Source organism: Apus apus, chromosome 8 (assembly GCF_020740795.1).
Source record: "Apus apus isolate bApuApu2 chromosome 8, bApuApu2.pri.cur, whole genome shotgun sequence".
Classification (NCBI taxonomy): Eukaryota; Metazoa; Chordata; class Aves; order Apodiformes; family Apodidae; genus Apus; species Apus apus.
The window spans coordinates 7,272,278-7,297,064 of NC_067289.1; the positions used below are offsets into that span (position 1 = coordinate 7,272,278).

The 24,787-nt window shown below is 37.9% G+C and overlaps 1 protein-coding gene across 1 annotated transcript in view; it reads right to left on the bottom strand.

Annotated features, from left to right (window-relative positions):
- SLC25A36 (solute carrier family 25 member 36) overlaps nucleotides 1-24,787 on the bottom strand; it is a 30,695-nt gene that overhangs the window by 4,875 nt on the left and 1,033 nt on the right. Inside the window, exons 2-6 of the mRNA XM_051626337.1 lie at nucleotides 16,505-16,675; nucleotides 12,688-12,765; nucleotides 9,907-10,007; nucleotides 2,470-2,536; nucleotides 99-388 (exon numbers count right to left, since the gene is read on the bottom strand). Coding sequence (XP_051482297.1) covers nucleotides 99-388; nucleotides 2,470-2,536; nucleotides 9,907-10,007; nucleotides 12,688-12,765; nucleotides 16,505-16,675 — 707 coding nt within the window. The remainder of the gene's footprint in view (nucleotides 1-98; nucleotides 389-2,469; nucleotides 2,537-9,906; nucleotides 10,008-12,687; nucleotides 12,766-16,504; nucleotides 16,676-24,787) is intronic.

The window sequence follows — 24,787 nt, forward strand, 5'->3', positions numbered from 1 at the left end:
TTCTTGAGCAAAGGAGCCAAAGTCTGCTACAAATATCACTGAAAACTCTCTCTTGCATCAATCTCATTCAGACTCTCAGCTGTACCTGTCCCACTTACCATGGGGATATGCTATTGATGTTGCACAAGTTTTGGAAGTGGCAGCAGCCATCATCATGCCAACAAAGTCCGAAGCTTCTTTTGCTGATTCATCCTCATTGTCCATAGCAGAAGCAGTCTTATACTCCAGTAGTTTTCTCTTAATACTCTCATAAATAACAAAATGAATAACAGTCTCAGATATGCCTGCATAAGATGCTGACATTCCTCTGTAAAAGCCTTTAACACCATCTGATTGATAAACTTTTCGGACACATTCAAAAGCACTCATGCGTTTTTCTCCACGATTCCTAAAAAGGAGAGAACAAAACAGACATCAAGCTGGTGCAACCTGAGACTGGAGAATAACTAAACAGTTTTCCTTGAGTGACAAGAGGAAACATCTCACACTTAAGCTGAGAGGCTCCAATTCAAATACAATTAACAACACAGAACTTGAGGTGGAAGTTGCAAAGGCCTTCAGCAGTAGACACGGACAAAGCACTACACTGCACCCAGGCCAGACTTGACAGGGTGACTACAGAACAAATATCATGTAGGTCTCTGCAGGTCTACCATTTTCTTCTGCATAATGTGAGTGGATCGCCCCTAAATTTTGCCTCAAATATACAGCTCCACAGCATGGTAATGACAGTGGCTGAGAGTTCAACCAGAAGGCTGCAAAGCACCACAGCCATCAGCAAACAACCACTGTATCCAAACAGAGCATACCAACCAATACATTACAGGTAGCTATGACTTGATTCAACTAAGCCCCCACTTGCATCAAGGAAAATGCTCACGAGACATGGCTGTACCAAGCAATATTTGGTAAATAAAATCTTACTCCCATTTTTAGCTTCCTTACTGAATTGAGCTGTGCATATTGACATAACATACTACACACAGCTGTGAAAAACCATTACAACACTGCATAAAAGATGCTTTATTACAGCAGAGTGCAGGCACTTGAAGCATATGTGTTCTGCCACAAGACGTCTCCTGAGTAACTCACAGATTAAAACCGCAAAGAACCTTGTAAGAAGGTAACTCGTGCAGATACTGTCAAAGCAAGACAGTCAGTAGCAGCAGCTATTATGGAGGTAGGTGTCACTTGATGGCAGAATTTAAGTCCTGATGGTCTGAACCTGCCATGGGGAACAAGGTACCAAGCACAATTAAGAGAGTGGGCACACACAGCTGCTGTGCTGGTTTGGGCTGGGATAGTTAATTTTCTGCATCTTAGCTGGTATGGGGCTGTGTTTTGGATTTAGGCTGGAAACAGTCTTGATAACATAGGAATGTTCTAGCTATTGCTGAGCAAGACTTACACATAATCAAGGCCTTCTTTGCTTCGCACACCACCCCACCACCAAGTACACTGGGGGCACAGAAGAAACTGGGAGAGGGACCAGGTGGGACAACCAGCTGGACCTCCAGCTGTCACTCCAGGGGCACTCCAGTTCCCATATGTCCCTGCTATACCTGGCCAGGCACACTGACAGACTGCTCTAAGAGTTTGCTCTTCTGATATGCAAGATGCACAACATTGTGTTGAAGGCCAAAGCTAGGTCACTTGAGAAATAAAACACTTACCTTCTGGAGCTCTTACTAAGGGATTTTCGACAACTTCAACAGAAACAAGATAAGGCCAGAAGTCTTTATGAAGCAGAAGAGCTGAGAATGCAGTATATACTAGACTGGCCCATGTAACTGCACTGTCCTACACAAACTTGGAACATCCTTCATCAGATCTCCCCATGAACCATGTTTGAGAAAACGCACAGAAATATTGTTCATGCGACATCCACAATTATCGCTTATATTTTAAGCAATTTAACTAATTAATCATTAAAAACCAAAAAGAGGGACAAGATGCCATTAGGTTGCACATACTACCAAAAAACATTGGAATTAGTCATAGGATTATCACCCCAATCACATGATGGCACCATAAAAAAAATCTCAGTAAAAATAGTTCTGGAATATACTTACTATGGTCACCCTGCATGTGACAATAAGCCTGGCTAAGAAAAACACTAATATTCATTTATTTCAGGAAGTCCAGCAAATCTCCAAAATAGGAGTATGAGGCTCATTAATGTATTTAGGATGGCTGAAGAAAAAATTTTATACTGCATGCTAATTTCTACTCAGACTGTTAACCTTGCAATTCATTCCAAATTTTCAGGCCAGTGTACGGAAGTACCTCAAGCAAACCTCAGAACACATTTGAGAAAACCTATAGTGTAACTTGTAGCTAGATCAGCATCAACCTTCTGATTTGAAATGTTGGATATTTAAAGAAATATTCAATTTTGGGATGCAGAACAGATTCACAAGGTTCAAGCACAACCTTCTCACACAGTGAGGTTTCCCATTGTCACTATACCTTGCATCAAGCTGTAATCGTGTCTTTACCAGCCAAATGGGATTAGTTGTTGTAATTGCAGTAAAACCTAAAAATATTTTAAAAGAAAAGTTAGATGTGAGAGTGTGACAAGAGCAACTGCATCTACATTTGAAACACACACAGTAAGGAACAGTAGATGCAAAAACTCGGACTATACTGATTTTTAGAAAGTACCCATTATAGCCCTTTACTGATAACTTAATAATCCATACAGCCAAGTAAAGTTTTAGCTTATTTTTTATTTTACATTGAGTAACTTTGATTTAGCAAGAGACTCCCCATTTAAAATAATCCCAATTGTGTACATTGCTCTGCCTATCTAATCATACCAACCCTGTTTTGGTATCACAGAGCAGCAAAGCTAGCTAGACTAATATAAGCCAATTGGGCAAACACATCAATAAGAATGCATTGCAGATACAGCTATAGCAATTTGAGACTGTACAAAACAGTGTTAATTTAATTTGCTACCTGAAATACAATCCGAGTTTAAAAGCATGCAGACTGAATAAATACTACTTTTGGTGCAGTTAAAAGGCATCTATTACTCTAAGTCAGGAGACCTTTTAATACTGAACTACAAAGAGCAGTTAAATTTGAGTGCTAGCGTTTTATTTAGTATTCAAAGCAGAGACTGTTGGTTGGCCTAGGAATACTTTTACAAGCAAGAGTGTTTAAATTGTTAAAGTAAATAGTATGACTTCTAACTATCCAGATTGACAGCAACTATTCAGGCTTGCATAAGGGTTAAAAGCTTTGATTTTCAGTACACTAAAGAAAAAGGAAGAAAAAGGAAACAGATTAAAAAAAAGGAAAGAAGTAAGAATCACTCTTACTTCTGCATAACTGTGGAGAGAAAAGAGCACAGTGAAAGGCAGCTCTGAAAAAAAAAACAACACAACAAAACAAAAACAAAATAAAAAGCCATCTTGAGTCGTACTATCACACATGCACCATTAAAAGGTGTCATGTCTGCAGGAAAGAAGAGGAAAAGGGAAAAGCTGGAAAATGGCCAGGCAAGAGATGATAAATTTAGACACTTGCTTTCGAAGTGACACACATCACTTGTATATCACTACAAAGACATGCTGCCCTCTTGCAAGGGAATGGACTAGGGGTGTGAGAAAGCAACAAAGAGCTACCTTGTTCAGTGCATTTCTGGTGCACAATACTTATACAACAAACAGGCTACTGATAAGCTTGTTTATGGAGATCATTAACAGCTTACATATATAAATATGTTCAGCAGAACTGCTTGCATACATGTTACTTAAGTTCAATCACAATCTAGGTTTACATCACACACAAATGACTGCAATACTCAGAGAAATGCCAGGGGATCTTAACTGTTTTAAGGTTGGTTCTGTCCCCACCCCCAAATCTTAAATAGGCCATGATGATTTAGTTCTAAAGACAAATGACAAGTTTTAGCAGCTACTAAGATTAGCTATATTTGCGGCAAAATAGCAAAACCACATTAGACATTTCAGTTTAATCTTTTGATTAGGTTTTAAACTGACTCAAATCTCTTACCAAAAAGCTGTGATAGATTATCAAGTTCCAGGGTTGTCTTTTTTTTATACACCACATTTCCTTGTGTCTAGGTACACGTACAGCCCTTCTTACAACAGACTGAAATCCTAGCAAGCCAAAAGTATATCTGCATTTCATGTAGATAAAGACTTGTGTAAATACTCAAAGCACCAGGGAACTCCTCTGCCATAACAAGGCATGGAGTGTTTTGAGAACATACTACATCTGCAAAAAAGGTCTGTAGTTCAACCTGCCAGAACCCTTCTGACCTGTCACTTAATGCCATAGAAACTCTATTGATTCCAACAGCATCTGAGCACGGGTTCAACCAAATGTAAAGGAAACACTGTTTGTGGGGTTTTTTTTTTAATTATTTCTTTATACAAGCACAAAGAAAGCTTGAATTATATTTTATTTCAAATCAGAATCTTTCCATATTTATAGTGTAGCAAAGGGTACTAGAAATACCCAGGACTGCAACAAAAGCTTTGAAAGAAGGTGCAGAAAAATTACTAACTTTCACCACCAACACATTTTCCAGTGAAAGGCTTCTCTCTAAACAACAACCAATTAGTTCTTAAGTCTTCCCTAGTTCTTATTTACAAATGAGCAAGATAAAAAATCTCTTGCATTGCTATTTAAGTTGTAGGCTTTGGAATTTTGTTACTGCCAGACTGTATGTTATCTGCTCAGCCCTTTCTCCTTCCTATTCAACCCAAAAAGGCAGTCTCTGTAGACCCTACATCTGGAACAGGAATGACATAGCTGAGATCAGAGGCAGTGTTTGGGTGGCAGCAGTGAGTATTCATGCTCAGCAGCAGCCTGATCCTTCTAGGCAGGCTGGGAAGATTATATTGGGAATTGCCAGAGAAGGGTGGCTCACACAGGACAGTCTATTCTGTCAACTTGCACTCCCTGGGCTGCTCAAAACATTATTTAAGTGTGGCACCCCTAACAGTAGGATCAGACACTTTGAAACACAGCCAATATTTTTTTTTTTCCCCCAGGGCTGTCATGAGGCAAAATTGATGACAATTTGAAGCACAGCTTTCAAATCAAAGAGCCTTCAATAATTCAGGCTTCAAGATAAAACAACTACAGCTCTATTCTTACAGGTAATGTAGTACAATTAGTGGAACAGGCAAAATAAATTAGGAGTTGAGTGATGCTGACATCAAGGAAAGCAGTCCAAAACATGAAACACCATTTGGGATTTTTTTAATAGGATAAGTTTTTATTTTTTTAAATATAAAAAAACTGTGGCAAATGTATGTGTCAAAAATAAGTGGGGGGGCTTTCACCAATTACTGTAAAGCTCTATCAATGATTTCCTTTTTTTCTTTTCAGAAGTCTCAGTGACCTTCATAAAAATGCTTATCAATGTTTTGTATCCTCAAGAAAGATTCCAGATTCATTAGAAAGCTGAATCTATTTGGCCATATGAGAAACTTCTGTATTTTTCTGTTTTGTTTTCTTCTATGAAATTGTATCCCAGTTTCAAATAGAATTATCTCAATCTACTTTCTCAGCTATACCAGCTACTCACAGGTAAGATCCCAGGTATTCCTATTATGCATCATATTTCAAAGGTTATGTTATTTTTTTTATTTATAAGCCAATGTAATTGATACAGACACATGGGAATATGGAATGCTGAATTAAAAACCTAAAGTAGTAAAATGAAAACAAACCAAAAGAAAACAGAAAGAGACAGAAAGGAGATATATATATATATATTGAAAAAAAAAGAAAGAGGTCTTTGAAATAATGTGACAACACAGAATATCAGCTGCAGCATTTTAAGGGCAGCTCTGGGACACTAAAAAAACCCCAAAAGGCCTTGTTTAACCCCGTAGCAACTTTGAATTAGCCAGAGCTAGGTCAAGTAACAGCTATCAGTGAAAGGTACCTTCCACCTTTCCCTGAACTGCACAGAAAAAACATAACTCTTCACAGAGTTGAGGAGAAGTGATGTCTTTGCACAATGCACATCATCCAAGTTCAAGATAATTAAAGTGAATTCCCCTTACTTGGTTTATTGAATAGATATTACAAACCCAATGTGTGGTTCTTACACTAGAGGCTGCAAGAGACGCTCAGTTCAGTACTCACGAGGTTTAAGTTAGTCCATATTGCTGCAGGAAGTGACCTGCGGATGGGGAGCATGAGATGACACGATCTCACTCTTTTCACGGGAGAAATGTACAGTAAATGCCTAAAATAGACACAGGCTTTTCTGTATCATAACAACAAGCAGTGACCTCATCAGACACATGTGTACATATTGAATCCCATTGGAAGGATTTGTGAATTAGTTATTGGGAGATCTAACTGTTGTCAGGTACAAGTTTAGGAAAAAAAATAAATCAGAACAGGCCACAGATACTAAAATAGTTGTGTAAAATGCACTGAGTACTGAAATTTCTGCTCATTTGCAGCAGTTCAATTTTGTATCTCCAAATACTTACCTATGCATTAAATTTACAAGTGAACCCTCTTTCTTCCCCACTCCCTCCCAAATATCATTCAAAAAAACTAGCCTTGTCTTAGGACTGAAAAAGCAAGGTAGATGCCTTATGAAATCAAACTTCCTACATGAACTAAATATGCATTTTATAAGGTATTAAAAAACTGTGTACATACTGCTGAAAAGTTAAAGTAGGGTGTATCTCTAAGTAATAAAGTGGTTCCAATTTATTTTAATCAATAATAAAAAAATAAATCTACACTTGGGTTGGTTTGCAGTAGAGTTCTAGAAAGAACAGCAATCAACAGCATACAAGGCAAAGTAGTTTTGCAGTAGATTTCAAATAATGTTGTCTGAATGAGGCTATGAATCATTAAATAGGCAAATCAGAAAGGCATACAGAAATCAAGCATCTCATTCAGTTCTCTACAGTTTTTATTCTGTGGCAAAAGAGTCAGTGCAATGAGAAGGCAGAGCTTAGAATGAATCTGAGAATTTAGCCTAATTTTGAGGAGCACAGAGATAAGCTGTCTTCACATAAGCAAACATTCTCATTCTTCTATTAAGCTTTAGATATATTCACTGTCAAAGTTTGCAAGAGAACTATGTACTATGCTGAGTAGTAAGCAAAAGACTGCTGAGTACTTCTTCATGTCAATACACAGATATTTTAGGTATGAAAGTGAGGTGAATTATTTGCTGGAAGCTAGCACACAGCAAGAGAGGACATTAATTTCCAATGGCATAAGGCATCAGTTACTTAGCATAATTGATCCTCCTTGGTATAAAACAAACTTACTAAAAGAACCTTAATAAAACCAAAGATGCACGTTTTATCTTAAGGAGGAAGATACAGGCCTAAAATGCAACAAAAACTCTTAATACCACACCTCAGCTTCTCACCCTCAAAAATGCCATGTGCATAAAATAATCCTTATTTAGCAATGACATCACCCTAGCCTGAGATACTTAATTAGCATATAACACAAGTAACAGTAAAGTCAAGTAAAGTTCACGACTTACAGTACCTTCATAAAATACTAAGTTATATAGTGTTTTTAACTTTTTGTCTCATTATTGTATTTTGCAACCTACAGGAAAAGCTTGAAGTGCAAATGCCAGCTCATACTCGTTAGGTATTAAAAGCTTTTATGTAACAGAAAGGTCATATCCCCCCCGAAAAAACACCCCTCATTTAAGACTGAGTTACTCAATTCCGTACTGAAAACAATGGCAGCTGCAAAAGAAAAAACCAATAATTATTATTGTTTTGCTAATTATTAGAAGTGTTTATCCACCTTGCCAGTTTTGAAATCGTAAGTTCCAAAGCAAGTATTACGGTGATCTGCGTTAAACTCTAAGTCAACCAATTAAGAGCTCACATTCAATCCTGTCCCCATTATTTTGCCATTTCCTTAAGTTTGCATCATACAGCAATACAAACCTTGCAGGTAAAACTGTTAATAGCTGGCTTAAGTGCATTTTCTGAAATATTAGAATTACAAAAACAAGGTTAGCACATTCCCAAATCAACACTTAATTTTAACTATAGCCCTTTTGATGTAAATCAAAATGCCACCAGTCCTGAGCATCAAGAATTACTTGTTGAATAACCTTCTTTTAAAGGTCTGCCAGAGAAGATCTGTAGTAGACAGTGCCCAGACATTTCAAGAGAAAGAAAATTGTGACCTGTAGTGTGAATCTGCACTGGGCACTCAGTTTTATTGGCTATATGGTGTAGAAATACAACTGCAGAACTAGGCACGTGTGATCAAGGTAACAGCCACAGTTGTTGTTCAATATTAAAACTTTTATACAAACATAGAAAAGGCAATCAAATACAGTTACCCCAGTCTCCTGCATTCCTATGCACAGATGTGTAATACCAACCTTCTGGAAGGGAAATGAGTTAATAAGCAGATACAGAACTGGACAAACCACAGTCTGAGTCTGCAAGTACTTGGGATAAGTCACTACACCACATCTCCATAAATGTTCTCTTCCTTACAGCATGTGGGCCATAACTTGAAATGAACACTCTGACCCCTTCATTTGCCTGCAGCCTTGCACGAGTTACACAGTCTGTCCTCAACTGAGGACGGTCTTGTTTCCATTTCTCATGCTTCCCCTTCCCACCAAATTTAAAGTTATGCTTTATCCCCTTCACAAAGAGCTGAAGACAATTCCTTTTTTATTAGAGCAACTAACCAATTAGGAAGAACTTTTAACAAAAGCCTTTTCCATCCCATTTCCCATGCTATTCACCTACAAACAAAACACAAATTTCCAGCTGATAAAAGTATACTGCATCATCTGAGCACCTTTTTTTCCCATTTAAGACAAAACTGCTTTCCCTACATCTCTAACAAGGTTAAAAACTGCCATAACATTTCTCATGTGTTAAAGATGAACATCAGTGTGTTATTTAAGTATAAAGCTAATGTTAATTTATTTTTAATGATATAACAACTGATTTTTATCAGATTATTAGCAAGTATTAAATAGAAAAATAATATTTTTAATTATCCTGACATCACCTTTGGCAATCCATTCCAGATTGCTAGTACCCACATTATATATATACACACTGGTTGTAAAACTTGACAGGAATTAAACTTCAGACTACTGTAAAATTGTCAGAACTCATCTGTGAGGTGTCTATGGCCTATATAGACAAAAAATTTTGAAAATTTGTTTTTGCATAGGAAGGACACAGGCAACAATAGGTGAAGTGTTACCAGCCCAAGTTTTGTTCCCCTTGTTAAGGATACCAAACCACAGATCATACAAATCAAGCAACAAATATTGGTAGCTGCTAAAATTCAAAGTTACACTGCACATATAAAACAGGAATTTATTTCCAGAGATTGAAATATATGAAAACTACAGTAATCTGTTCTTCCATGTCACTTTAGTGGTAGAGCAAACTTCAGAGACTGGCATTTGAAAAAAGGAGGAGAAAGTGTTACACACAGTTTATACAAATGTCTGCAGACACATTTCAAAAGGACAAAGACAAGTCTTATGTACAAAGCTGTAAGAGAAAGCGATGGTAAAAAAACAGATTAAGAAGCATTAAACTCAAGTCCAGTGCAAAAATGTTTATACCAGGAAGAGTGAAGTTACAGTTTTGAATGTTTTTATTTTACATTTCACAAATTTACAACTGAAAAAGCAGGCATGCAAGTTTTCCTACAAAAGGCTATTCCCACAGAGTTAAAGATCTTCATTAACACTTAAGTGCAGAGTTTCATTAGTATATCCTCCAGCTAGCTAGTTTCATGAGAGGTCAGAGAAGGTAACCACTACAAAAAGAGATTATTCCATCACTGAACATTTTATGTTGTTTTCTCCACATTGCCACCTCTTATTTGTAGATACAACTCTACAATGAAGCTAAAAAGTTAGATTCTTACCTGCCACACCAGCTGAAATCATGTGTACCTGGGTAGAATCTGGATTAAAAATATTGTTCAACTTTTCCTTGCAGTTTGAGTAAGCAGCAAAATATATTGCTCTGAAATTAGAACAAAATCCAAGTTGTTACGTTTTATGTGCCAATTCTTTTACGAACAGTATCACTAATATCACTAACCCAAGCTGATATGCTTCAAGTCTTACTTTCTCAATAAAAAACCTACTCTACCAATAACTCTTGCAGAGTAGTGGCACTACCCTAGGAATGGAAAAGAAAATTAATCATTCTTCCTAAACTTTCTTGGACAACAGTTTTGACTAGCAAGTAGAGAGGGGAAGCACAGATTAATTCATTAGAAATATGCCAGTGATTTTTGTGACACTAGGCAGTTTAGGCAGGGAAGCAAAAGACTGCTGAACTAGGAACTGAAGTTACTCTATATTTCTTTAATGACAGACAAAATTTGTTCTAATGGACCTAAACTCATTTCAATAGAATTAGCTAAAAAAAACTAGCATGTATGGAGCAATTTAAAACCAAACAGCACACTTAATATTTAAGATGCAAATACTGACAAGCTGTAGCTACACTTTAAAACTTGTATATAAATATTCATATTTTAAATGCTAGAACACCTGTGAAGTTCCTATTCACATTTTGTTTCTTTAGCTCTGTATTTAGACTAGATAGGTTTTTTCTATGAATACACTACAAAAAATCTGTTAACTTGTACTACATTGAAGTCTGTAAACTATATTCAATTTGTACTATATTCAAGTCAAAACAAAGCTAGACAAAAGTCAACACGCCAACAATATATAAAGTGCTTGTTTGCACTCATTAAAGCTAAAAAAACTAACTCATCTAAAATTCACATTTAAGGTTGCAACTCAGTTTTTTTTAAACACAGATACCCTCTACAAGAGAAAAAATGAACATGCAAGTTTTTGTGAACAGAACATTAACCTCAGTATCTGTGTAAACATGTTTTTCTTTATTATAAAAGAAGATAAAGTGCTTGCTTCATGGGTGTAATTTCTGAAATGGAATCTGCATTCATTTAAGCATACTGGATGTGTTATGAAACATGCTTCTCTACAGCTTATTTAAACAAAGAGCTGCTGTTAAATCCACTTAGCTAATGCTTAATTGAAATAAAGGACTGGATGGAGACCGAGTCAGCTGGAGGGGAATGAGGATGTGCTTATTTACAAGACTACAAACATTATATCAAGTTGACATTTTCAGTAGTGGGGAGAGGGAAAACAAGCTAAGTACTTCACCTGGGGTGAAAATGGAAGGGAATTAGAAGATTTAACATTTACTGAAAAGAAGTATTTGCAATTGATAATATTTTTCATTGAGGATCGTAATTTATAAAACAGAATTCACTGCCATATAAAAATTGCTGTTAAAAACGTAGTATCAGTGTTGAACATTCACAGACTGGACTATCAAACATACTGGCATTTCAGATTAGGAAGTGCAGATATCTCACAGGCGTCAAGAATAAAGAAAGCTACTGGAATTGCTTCAGCTTCTCCCAACAGCAATGCTAAGTTAGGGATCAGAAATGCCTTTTAAAAATACGCTAAAATATTTTTTTTCCTACTCCTGAATCATGTCTTCCTCTTATTCCTGGATCTACAGAACACCACCTCATCTATCAGATCTCATCTATCAGACCAAGGCAGAAGACAGATCAATGCTGAATGCAAAGGCCAGTTTAATGAAGTTTTCCAGAGGCATTCCAAGATACCTTAAACCAGAAAAGTTAAGATACTCTCCAACAGGGTGTGCAGGAGACAGCAATGTTGTTTTCAGACCCAAAAAAACCCAAACCAAAATGCAAAACCAGGGCACTAGGTCAGAGAAAGAGTAAAACCTTTGTAGAACACATTACTTCTGCATAAAGACTTGTCTCTTAAACAGAAAGGAATAAAAACGAGCCAGAAACTAAGTAGTCACATTAGTTCTACAGAACTGTTTCCACACTCTTCCTTAGGTATTCTCCTAATTTTGGACTCAATTTAAGCTAACACTTGTATGTAGGGATGAATTCAAGATCTGGCACAATCTGCACATCACTGACTGCCAGCAGCAGCTGAGTAGCTACAGTATTTGTGCTGATGCAGAGCAGCTGACAGCAGCAATACCACTGCCAATTACAGCAGATTTACATCCTCATCCTTCATACTTAGAGACTGCCCCAGTCCCCTCTGGAGTTCAGCCCACTGCTGGATCTACTTTCTCTGGGACAGCTGACAATTGTGTGACTCTACACAGTCTTGGGCTTTTTGATGTTTCAAAACAGGCTTCCTACTGCAGAGAGAGAGCAGTCAGGGCTTCCCCAGAGTCCAGAAAGAAAAACCAGTGCTTTGAGACTAGTCACACAGCCACCTCCTGAACATCACAGATTAACTGAAAGCAAAATGTACCTTGGTATTTTCAAAGGTGCAAACTTCTTGCTTACGTGTTCAACTCCTTAAATATTTTCCTTCTCAACCAGGCAAAACTATAGTACAGAATACTACTATAGTAGCATACAGGAATTTAAAAGCTGAGACAATTGGTGCAGGGATGTGGGACTAGAGCTGCAGGGTACAAAAGGCTCAGTTTCTCAGACATCAGAATTACTCCAGGAACCAAAGGTTATTTTCTATTAAGTATTTACAACTGAAGATGCAAAATTCACTTCAAATAAACCTTAAATCCCTTAAATAATGTACAGCAACCAAAATTTAATCTAATTTCATTTACTGCACATATTTGGACTTACCTGGAAGGAGCAACACCTACTAAATTAGGACCCAGCCCTCTGAACAGAGAACGAGGACCTTCATTTTGCAAGATCATCCTAGAAAATAAGAAAGGGACAACACTGTAACATTCACATCAAAATTAAAAAAACCACTGACCACCATAACTACATTGTTTTAAGCTTTACTCTGTGTAAAACTTTAGTATCTGACAACACAACTGTCCACCAAAAAAGCAGGCATTTCCTAGAATCAGCATAAAAAAAATTCCATTATTGCTTAACATGACATAGAAATTCAGGAACTAATCACAGAAGTGAAGTCTTATGTCAATAGACTTACCTCAAAGATAGAAACACACACATAGATGTAGTTATCTGTCATTAGGAAATTACAGAAAGCATCCTCTTATCAGGGAGAAAATACTAATAGCAATTTCATGCAGACTGCTGCCTGCATGCTCTTACCCACGCTCTGCTGCTGTGCTGTGGAGCCAGTGGTTTTCCCTTTTGACTCATTCCAGAAAAGACAATTTTTACCTCATCACACAAGGTAACTCACTTAAGTTTGAGATTAACTGAAAAAGGAGTGTAACACACACAAAGAGCCACAGCCATAGTTCAGGCCTAACATCTTGTGGTATCAGTTGACTATAAACACTACTCTGGAAAGACTCTTCGGGTGCCAGGGGGATGTTACCTTCCATCTCCATGGGATTTACAGAAAAACACAGATACAAGCAGCCAACTGAGACCTCAAATGAGGCAGTACTAGTCCTTGAGGGTTTGGAATACCTATTTAACACAACAGTGAGTTTTAGAAAAATTTGAAAACCATTATGCAGCAAGGTTAACTGGCACAGGAAGATGATAACCATTAATATTCAGTTTGAGCAAAATCCATCCATCCAACAATTCTGATGCATAATCAGATATGGTATTTTTTAAAGTATGGTAGGACAGGGGGGGAAACAAGGCCTATTTGCATCCCATCACTGCAAATTGCTCTAGTAATTGCTTTAGAACCAGATTTGAAGTTAATTCTTAACTACTCCACTAGATGTTGCAAAACAGAACTCTGTGCTTATTGATTTAGAAACACTGGCCAATACACACAAATAGTTCTCCTGTATATTTCTTCTTCAAAGAGACATGCAGGTTAATGACAAGTCAACTACTCAATAAAGCAAAGTACCCTTCTATAAATGGCTATTTTGTTTGGAATTTACTATCAGAGCAAACAGGTGAAAGTCATCTATATTACTGATTCACTACAGTTCTGCTGCTAAATCAAACTGAAAGTTTACATTTGCTTTCAGTAAGCAAAATTGAAATAGTTATTCTACAAAGTTACCATCAGTATTTAGGTACACTTGCATATGATGTGTCCAGCAACATCTTAAAAATCACTACCACCACAACACCATGTGTTACACGTACGTATATATGCACACACAACATCTGCATGTATCCAAAGCAGCAGGAACCTCAGTGTCTTAAGAGAAAATAAGGAGTGAAGTGCAACAGGTCTATTTGCTTCTTCTGGATCTACAGCATCCCAAGACTCAATAAAACAACAGAGTTAGAGGCTGCAGCAGACAGGTTTATAATGGTGGTAATTACTGACTCTCTTCTGCATTCACAGACACCAGCTGAAGGAGTTTCAGAACCTACACTGAAAATAAGACAACCTTTTGCATTAAAGAGCAGATCCCAGAGCCTGCATTGTCTATTGAAAACAGTAAACAGCAAGTCCATGGTTGGAAGAGCAGCACAAATGCTTGGTATGGCCTCAGCTGATCTGCCTGTGTCACATGGGGAAGCCTGCAAGGAGAGGCTGGCCAGACTTCCATTATCAAGGTTTAAACTCAGCAAGGTTAAGCAGGAGAGGCACATGCAATATGCTATAAACCACACTTAAGAATTAGCGAATATGCTTTTGTTGCCAGAGAATGCAGCCACCTGTATCTGTTCTGAGTTTGTTTCTTGACAGAAATGCCTTTGAGGTCACCTCATTTGACACATAAGATGCAGAACCAATTCCACAACAGTCAGTTAACTGAAATTCTGACATCATTTGCCTCATTCACCCTGCTTTTAGACTGACTTTTGTGAGCCTTGAAACACTACACTGAATTTGGCATAAAAACAGACAGCCAAACCCTGACACGATGCAGTTTGATCCTCTCGAGTTACAAGTGATAGAACAAGAGGCCTTGAGTTGTGCCAGGGGAGGTTTAGATCAGATATTAGGAAAAGTTTCTTCACTGAAAGGGTTTTCAGCACTGGAACAGGCTGCCCAGGGCAGTGGCAGAGTCACCATCTCTGGAGGGATTTAAAAGCCATGTAGCTGTGGTGCTGAGGGACATGGCTTAGTGGTGGCCTTGGCAGTGCTGAGTTAACAGTTGGACTTGATGATCTTGAAGGTCTTTTTCAACCAAAACGATTCTATGACTTCTTCAATGAACAGCTCTAGTCTCTTAACCAAAAATAATTATGTCCTGCATGTATGTATTTTTACTGTCATAGTCCCTGGCCATGTCATTTGGGGTTTTTTTTCATATTTACTGTATATAAAGAACTTGAAGCCCAGAAAAGTTGCTTGGCATCTCAGTTGTTTGATACTGACCAGGAAGAAAAGGCATGTAAGTAAACAACAAAAGCAGCAGAAGGCACATTCTTGTTTCACAGATAAACATGCCTAAGAAGCAGACTTAAAAAAACCTAACAGAACAAACAAGCCCTACCAATGAAGTTCATCATGGACTACCTCTCAGTCTGAATTTTGATTTCTGAGAAGAATAAAATAATCTAGGTTTTAGGATTGTTTTTAAAGCATAGCAGGCTTCTAGCAGAAGGACACATGAAACAATCCTGCTGTTAATTCAGTTACATTTCTAAAAAGAAGATCAATTCTTAACCACACATTCAGGGAAGGTAAAGGGCTCAACTTCCCTCAAAAGAAGCCAAAAAGGCAAGTGTTTTGGACAAAGCTCTCCTTCCTTGTCACAATTTGAACTATTTGGGTACAACCTCCATTTAAGCAAACTCTATCCTCTAACCAGATTAAGCCTAAATACCACATTACAACTGCTGGAAGGGGCTCCCTACAAACTACTTGTCACTGATTAATTGGGGATAGAAAATGGCTGGTCCAAGTACTATTCAATTCTTTCTAATGCAAACACATCCTTTCTGGAGAAAAGCTCATCTAATTCCAAAACACCAGAGATCCCTTCCCATAACCAACTAGCTCAGTCCTCTAAAGTGAAATAAGGCCTGCCTGTGGTCTGTACTAGCAGTTAACTGGGGCCATACAACTTTCCTGCTAACAAGGAGATGTAAGGTAGTCCCCATTCAGTGAGGTGCTATGCAAAAAACCCATCCCTGATCATGGCAAAATCTGGCCCTACTTACCTCTTGCTAGCTCTAAAAACATGTTACTAGTCACACATTCATATGAAGATACCAAAAGGCAGGGAGGGTATAGAATGGTAAGAGCTGAGGGACACAAACAAGCTAACTTAATTTTCATAGGACTTCTTGCTCATTCATTGCACATTCAGCAACATCTATGATGTAGACACAAAACAATTTAAAAAATTCTTATACTAACACTTTCTCCAGATTAAAAGAGTCTGGCACTTAAACGCTCCCAGTGAGTTTTGGGGACATACTTTGGAGCTTAATAAAGTTAAAAGGCCAAATATGGAAAGTCATCTCATGGTAGCATCATGACAAACATAAGAGTTCCAATCATTCATACACATCTGTCCCAACAACTCCCTCCTCCTGCCCTCCCTAGATGAACCAGAAACATAGTAACATGTACACTTACTTCAAACAATGGAGAGGTCCAGGAGAAACTCTCGTTACCCGGTTGACACTAGCACCATTCACAGTGTTGAGATGGACTTCAGAGATGTAGAGAGTCACAGAGGAGGACTGCAACCGTGTTTTCACAACTTCCAGTGGACATGTCAGAATTGCACCAACAGTACCTCCACATCTGCAAAAGAAACAGGATCATCAGCAAAATAACTGAAGGATACATTCACATACAATTAACATTATACCCAACACAGTCCAATTGAAAAAGATGAAGAAACTACTGAAATACGTGTGACAATGCTGCAGTTACTTTTCCTTGAAGGCAAGCAAACTCCTAAGTCAGTTTGTTAACCCTATAAGTTGGAGTGAAAATTTAAACAGACAAATAAAAGTTCCCAAAGTAGTGAAGGTGCACAGTCTTCAGTACATGCTGTTCAAATCAGTTCTGGAAAGTAGCTCAGTATATTAAATGTTTAACTTCTCATGGTAAATTTTAACTTTTTTTAATGCTTAGTGTCCTCCTGACCACAAACAACATGCCAAAAATCCTTAAGGGTAGAAGACATTAATGTGCTATGCACAAAGCCCACATGTAAAAAATGTGGTGTGGCAATTCCATAAAATATACTTATGGAGACATCGTCAAAACTCCACTTGAACATACTGTGAATGGAACAATTCTGAGTATTTCCAAAGTTCTACCCAAGTTCTATTACAACAAGACAGACTAGATAGATACTGTAGAATAGAAGCCAGGAAGATAAGAAAGCTTTAAGTGGTCAGCCAGGTGAAGACTTGGAAATTTTGCTTGAGTCTGCCACTTGTTCCTGTGAGCAAGCCAAGGCAAGCCACGCATGACTTGTGCTGACAGCCATTACTCCCATTCTGCTCGAGCAGAACATAGCCAAGAGCACACTGCCTTGTGGCTGTGCTGCTCAGAGGATTCTTCTGGTGTTTGTTCATAACTGATTTATTCATACCTACCTTCCTAGCTGTTTAACTGTATCACACACAGCCTTTGAGGGGAAAATATCAAATCCACACATCCCAATCAGAAAGACAAACCCAAATTCCTTGGCGTTACCATTACAAAAAAGAAGTGCTTCCTATGAACCTTTTCTGAGATCAGTACTCTTAATTTTGCCTAATACCCTTCCTAAAACTGTGACCAGGACACTACATGCACCCTTTTAAAAACCAAAAAAACAAACCCAGATTTAAATTAGGATATTAATTAATGCGACTAACAACTCAGTCTGAAATCCACTAAAACACAATGTGCTAAATTCAAAGGGCCCAGCACTAGAGCTCATATGATTCTGACCAAGATAGCCTCATGTTAGAACAAAATAGCTGGTAACTTAACACATCTCCAAAGCCTTTAAAATAAGCTGTAAGACTTGTTCAATAATATTTTTAAAATAATGTCTTCCAAAATGCAAAGGAGAATTCAGTACCAATCAGGAGTAATAAACAGCTAAGACTCACAATTTCCTATAAACTTTCACAGAAAGGTAGCCTTTAGTCTGCTGACTCTCTTCTACTGCAGAGAAATCATATTTGTTAGCACAGCATCCCCCCCCCAAAAAAAAAATCAATCTGTTCATATGAATTGAACTGATAATACCAAAAAGCTGTAAATTATGATAATGTTGGATGATGTTCACTTAATGCTCTATTTAAACCTAGTGACCTAGAGCTACCCTATTACTAAGCCTAAAGGCAGCTCATCCCACCCCTAACTCCAGGATTAGATTGAAGTGTGCTTTCTTCCAAGTTTTAATTGAGTAAAGAAATCAAGCTTCTTTGTCAGTCTGGAAAATGAGTGTTCTTACAGGAAAACAGAAAACAGTTTTCCAGTGTGTGTAGTACACAGTACCAGAATGACACAGCTTATAGAGTAGCATGTTTAAAACAACTCTGAATGAGCAATTCACTTACTTACTCTTGTAATGGTAAGCTACAAATAGACTTTTTTAAAATAAGTGTGCTAATATTTACTTTAGCCAGTGTTGGAAGCAGTAGGAGTCTGTAATGTGGTACAGTTCATGACATGAATACCACACGAAAAGCACAGTTAGGTACACCACCCTCAAAACAACCTGACACGAAGCTTTAGAGTTTGAGCATCTTCAAGACAGACAGAAAGCAACTGTTTCCTGCAGTTCAACATAGACACTGCTGTATGGCAACATGCCTGTGAAGGCAATGTAGGAAGTTCGCTTTAGTTTACTTCCTTTCTTACAACCCCTCTGGTTCCGATACCTTCAAGCCTACTCCCTTCAAAATCTGTCTGAATTTGCTTTCAGACAGGTTACATGAGGACTTGTTTTCAAGTAACAGCAACAGAAAGCACATGATACGGTTTATATTAATGAGATAAATACTATGGAAGGGGGAAGGAGGTAGAAGGAAAAAACTTGGCCTGCATTCTTCATTCTTCACTACTTGGAATTTGGAGCCTTTAATGCTTGTGGCTCCACAGCTACATCGCACTGGAAAAATTTTCCAAAGTTGACGATTAACGCTGACCCTGGAGCTTGTATCCTGCATGATATCCTGCATGCTGCCCTGCACCACACCTGCATCCCCACCACACGGGATGCCCGACTGCAGCACAGCACTCTGGCATAGCTGCACATGGGCTAGAAACACTTCTTTCAGCAGTGGATTACCATGATACTGGGGAAGAGGGCAGACAAAGCTACTCCATGCTTGTTATTTTTAAGTCTGCCTACAGCAAGCACTGTTCAGTGATAACTAGCTGATCTAACAGCAGCCAACACTAATTTTACAAGTAATATAAGGAAGCAGTAGATCTCCAACTTTTGCTTCTGTCGAAATGTAATACCTCACTCTCCCAGTCCTCAGAAAGCCCCGTATAATAAAGAAAGCATCAGGAATGGAAAGAGTGAAAGAAAAAGCCCCCAGATGTTGAGGAACCAGACCTTGTTCAGCAGTCCCAAGATGCACTAAATTTGAACTCATCTACCAGGAACTACACTGACTTATCTAGTCCACTAGAACTCCAAGGTAAACATTGCAAGGCTTGACAAAATTCTCTTTATGAGAAACTGTCAGTAAACATAGCTTGTAGGTAAACAAAAGAGACAATTCAATAACTAAGCATCCTGTATAAACAAACAGCTTCTAAGCAGCACACCAACTGTTCTGTCACCAGCATCAATGACAGTGTATTTTACTTGTAAATATATTTCTGGCCTTGCTTATTTAACACAGTACTGGCAACACTGAGAGACAGCTACTTCTTTGTGCTCCAAGTCCTTGCAGGCCATTAACAGCCAGCCACCAGCTCCAGCTTAGCAAAAGTGTTCCATAAACTGCCAGCACACTGCCACCACAGTTCCTGCTACCCTCCTCATCTACTCATTTTAAGGAGTTTTTTTTTAGTCTGCAGTTTAACACAAATTAGAGAGTACCACAGTTTGTAAAAACATTTATTTTCTAAGTTAGAAAATGATTAGGTTTCTTCTCCTTAACACAGGTGGTATTTTGTAAACTACTTAAACTTCTACCATCTAAACCAACTCTGGGTTTCGGCTTCTCCAGTCATGTGCTAGGCCCCAACACCTGATTCATGAGAACACTTACTAATGTATAACTTTTCCTCCAGGATTAGATGAGTTTCACCTGGTAGACTGAGCAGGTAAGCAAATATACTCCTGCGAACAGAGTATAAACTGGAAGTAAAGGGCAAAACCCAAGACACTCCTGTGTCTGAATGTTTACAACAGCTTCTAATGAATGACTTGTAGAAAACTACTTGCTTATATTATCTATCCTAAAATTGACATTTGCCTCTAATCAATGTTTACTACAAGCCTTTTTCAGCTTTGCCAAGTAAGTATAAGAAAAACTTGGAAAGCTTATTTTCAGCAGAAACATCTAGTCATACAAGGGCATGAAAATCCTCTTGTAGGGCCCAAGTAATCTGAAGAGCAGAAGAGCAAAACCGAGTAGGTAAGTCCACAAAAATAGCCTTAGAACAACAACAGTTAAACTAGTAACAGTTGCTACCTGACATTTCTTGGACAGAGGAATCTGGGAAGATGACAATACTCTCCTAAACTACAGATTATTTCAAAGAGCACCCATGAAAAAAAAACAAAACAAAACAGCCATTTGTAATTTGATCCCTAATGTGCATTTACAAGTCCATCACCCTCACCAGCTTAAACTGAAACAAACTAGGAACTATTTGGGCTTTAAACTCTGTTAGAAATTCAACACAGATACAGTATCAACAACCATTTTCCCGAGAAATAGCTTTATTATATGTGAGACACTATAAGGACAGAAATACACACATGCTTCAAAAACCTAATCCTGTTTAGCATTCAAATCCCAGGTTTTATTTCCAGAGATAGCTGCACAAGAAAACCCTATTACTGCAAGTTGAAGGTGCCTGCTTAGTAACTTTGTCCAGAGTAGAGTATCTTCTACTGATACCTTATAACCATGCAAGTAACAGCAGAGAAAGCTCCAGCATGGATGAGGGTCTACACTTAAGGGACTGGACTGAATGCAGTCTACAAATGCTCCAAAACAGATTATTATTCTCAACACCAGTGTCAGCTAATCTAGAATTGAAACTGTCAGTTCAAGAAAAAGATCTTTTTAATTGCTTCAGGTAATTATGCATTTTATACAAATAGCAGTAGAGGCTGCATAGTGCTAGTCTCAGATTTACCTTTCACAGTATATGTAAACAGCCTCAAAGGCTCAAAGATAAACCTTGACCCTGTTATCTTGGGTCTACATTCATTCATGTTTTTTACCAGCTGTTTCTCTTTCCTGTATGAAAATGAAAGTTCCATGCAACTACTGGCTGCCAAGAGAAACAGCAAGACAACAGAGCTCAAAACTGTCGAAAGAAAAAACCTAAGCTACTTGCAAACAGAACTCCTTCCAATCTCTTTCCCACCTAGTGCAAATCCAGGTCCCAAATCTATCAGCTGTCTCACAACACACAAATAACTTTCACATCAGATAAAGGTGCAGGTTTGGATATTAAGTTTACAGTACTGCTCTTTTAAGGTTATTTAGGAGCTTTAGCAAGTACAGCTTTCAGAGACAGCAAGAATTTATCTCATTAATCCTGAATTTTCAGAGTTTTCCTGTTATTATATTGTTAAAATTGTATATTACACACTTTTCTATCTTTAGTATTAATATGATGACCAGAAATACTGGCAGCCAGAAACTCTTAACCTCCTTTTACTCAACAGTAAAGTGTCTTTGCAGAAACTTAGAAAGTCTAAGTTAAGCTAACATCCTTAAACTAAAAACACTAATCAAACTTGCTATTCCTAATGAACAGCCTAAACCAAATATTCTCCTGATGTGATGTTTCTCCTGTTTTCATTTGTAGGTTTCTATATGTGAGCACAAAGAAAACAAGGATCACTGGGTTCCATTATTTAAAACAAACAATAAGTACAGTGTAGCTTCTATTAGGAACCAGGGTAAATAAATATTTACAATGACATTTGCATTCAGTAAAAACAGCTGAACACATCAGTTATCTAGAAGGTAAGAGGAGAAACACATCAGCTTCACTGTCTCTCAAGTACTGACAGAAATTTTCATGCAACTTGGTAACCTCATGGAGGGAAACCCAAGCTACTCAGTGCTTTAAACAAACACTGTCTTATTCCTCACAGAAGAGTATCAAAACAAAAGAATAACCTAAGGCTTGGACAGGAAGGTATTAACCTTCTCCTATACCTTACAACAGCAAGAACTGTTTCTGAAAGACATCTAGGGTTATGCCAGGAATGTATTTCAGGCTAGAGAAGAGTCTAAGTGTCTGGCAACTCAGTTATGGCTCAAGTGGCTCTGTTCTGAAAGGGAGTAAAAAAGCCTGCTACATTATTAACTAATATCATAAGTCAAAAACCCCCAAGAGATCTTTCACCTTTACTTCATACATTTCAGCTGTCTGATCTTTCTGAAGAATTCTAACTTTTACCTTAAATATATTTTCTGAGTCTCAACTATTTAGGTCACTGTAGAGACCTCTAAGGACCTCTGCAGCCAACACTTCAATGTTCATTCAATGTACCAATTATTATTCCAAGTAGCTATGTCCAAAATATACTAGCCTTCCCTAGAAAGCAAAACATTAAGGTTCTTCTACTACTTTAGTAGTTTTAAGTAGCCTAATAAGCAGAAAAGCACATAACTGTGTAATTTACATACTTGAACTAAAACATTCCATACTACCAACTACCAGCACATGCTGTCTGCATTGACATGTTGATATTTGATTTGGATATAGAAAAAAATCAGAAGATATGCTAAAAAAAAAAATCTGCCATTTGATTCCTGAAGCAAAAGTTCTAAGCAATGCAACTGAGTAGCTCAGAATATTAAGAACACAGTAAATTAAGAGTTTCACCGGAAGCATAATTTTATATCATGATCCAACACTACTGGCATCCAGCTAGTCCCTGCTCCCACAAGGACAAGGCACTATTAGCAAATGGAGCTGTGGTAACCACATGGCTTGTGGAAACAGAACCTGACAAATAGGGCCACCATGACAAAATATGAGCCAAGTGATTTCAGATGTGCCACAATGCAAAACTGAACTCCAGGTACATGATCAATCCATTCAGGTACTCTCTCTGCAATTACTCTTGAGTATGCAACAGCACTTTTGCCTAAAGCTTAGAAAACTACTCTCACACAATGTATTTTCTACTTCTAAATTTGATTGCCCCTGTTTTTCATATACAACTTCAGAGAATGTCCTGTTCAAAAAAGTCAGGATCTAAGTAGTACATGGAGGAAGAGGGCTGCAGCTAAATGAAGCAGTACTCATGAACTAGTCTTGCAAAATCATTTAGATAAACTTTCTTTTCTAGAAAAAAATGCACCACTTATATGATAGTGCAGGAAACTACATTAAAGACACTGCAAAATGATTAGTAGATGATTCCTTTTTAGACTTCCAAGTTAGTATTTCTATCACAAAATAGTGGTTGTATTTATATTTAGCATACAGTCATGAAACAAAGATGGGATTCTTAAAAGTGAAACTACTTGCATAAAAATTACCATAGAAAAACAAGGCAAGTAGCAATTGCTGAGTAATTCCCTGAAGACCACTGTTCCAGTGGCCAGCACTACAAGAGTCTATCAACCTGTTAGAAAGAGAAGACAATGCAAGGATAGGAGAAGAGAAATGAGGGGAAAATGACCATGAGAAACATAAAACTAACTCCCAACATAAACTTACAGTGGCCCAGAAGTATTGCAGTTAAGCAGTTGTTGAATTGACCATAAAACAACCTAGGCAGCTACAAAAAAATCCAAGGATGGCCTCACCTACACTACTAAACCAGCTATGTCATCAGTTAGTTTCCTTACAAAAAGCAGGAACAGAAAACTAACTTAGACATTACAAAAAACAGGCCAGCAAATTAGATAATCATGTTGTTTCTGTACAATCTCTAGTAAAACCTAGAGGAAAGCAAAGCTTCCTTCCTTTTTCTTTGAGTTTCACTGAAGACTAAAGATCACTCAGGTGATCTGTAGTCCACCATGTCTGCAAAGAAGTCATGAGATGACCCTGAATAACTTTTCTACTGCTAATGAGACCAAATATACACTGTCAGCTTTGCTGAACTGCTACATGAAACATGTGGCTGGCATATGAGGAAACAGCATTCTGTCTTTTCCTCCCAGTATAATCCTTAACCCAACTGGCTAGCAGCTAACTGTAGACTAGTATTCTCTGCACAAAATAGGAATAAACAAGTTGAACTGAGCAATCTTCTTCTGGTTTTAGGTTTCAGCTTTATAAACCATCTCTATCATCACACAAAATTCTGCTAATCTCCTCTGTGCAGAGCTATCAAGCCTGAAGTGCTACTATAAGGCAACATTCTTTTTACTGCTTATTTTTCAATGCTTACGTGGACATTAAGTCTAAAGAAAAAAGTACACACCGCTATTACATCTTTCACCTCCTGCTGCATCATCACTTTCATTTTTAAACAGAAAGCCAGAAATTGGGAGGGGGGAGGGCTAAAAAGCATCCACATAAAACACTAAAATAGGTGCATAACGCTGGAAACCTGCAAAGTGTGTCAGACACAAAGAAAGTGCTCATGTCTGTCCAACTCACTCAGACCTGCTGAGAGTAAAAAACAACATTATTCTTCCACTTCAAACACCTCAATCCAGAGACAGGGAGTTCTTTTTGTCAAGGAGAAGAACAAAATGGAAATCCAAGCTTCAAGCTCTCTCATGAGATGCAAAG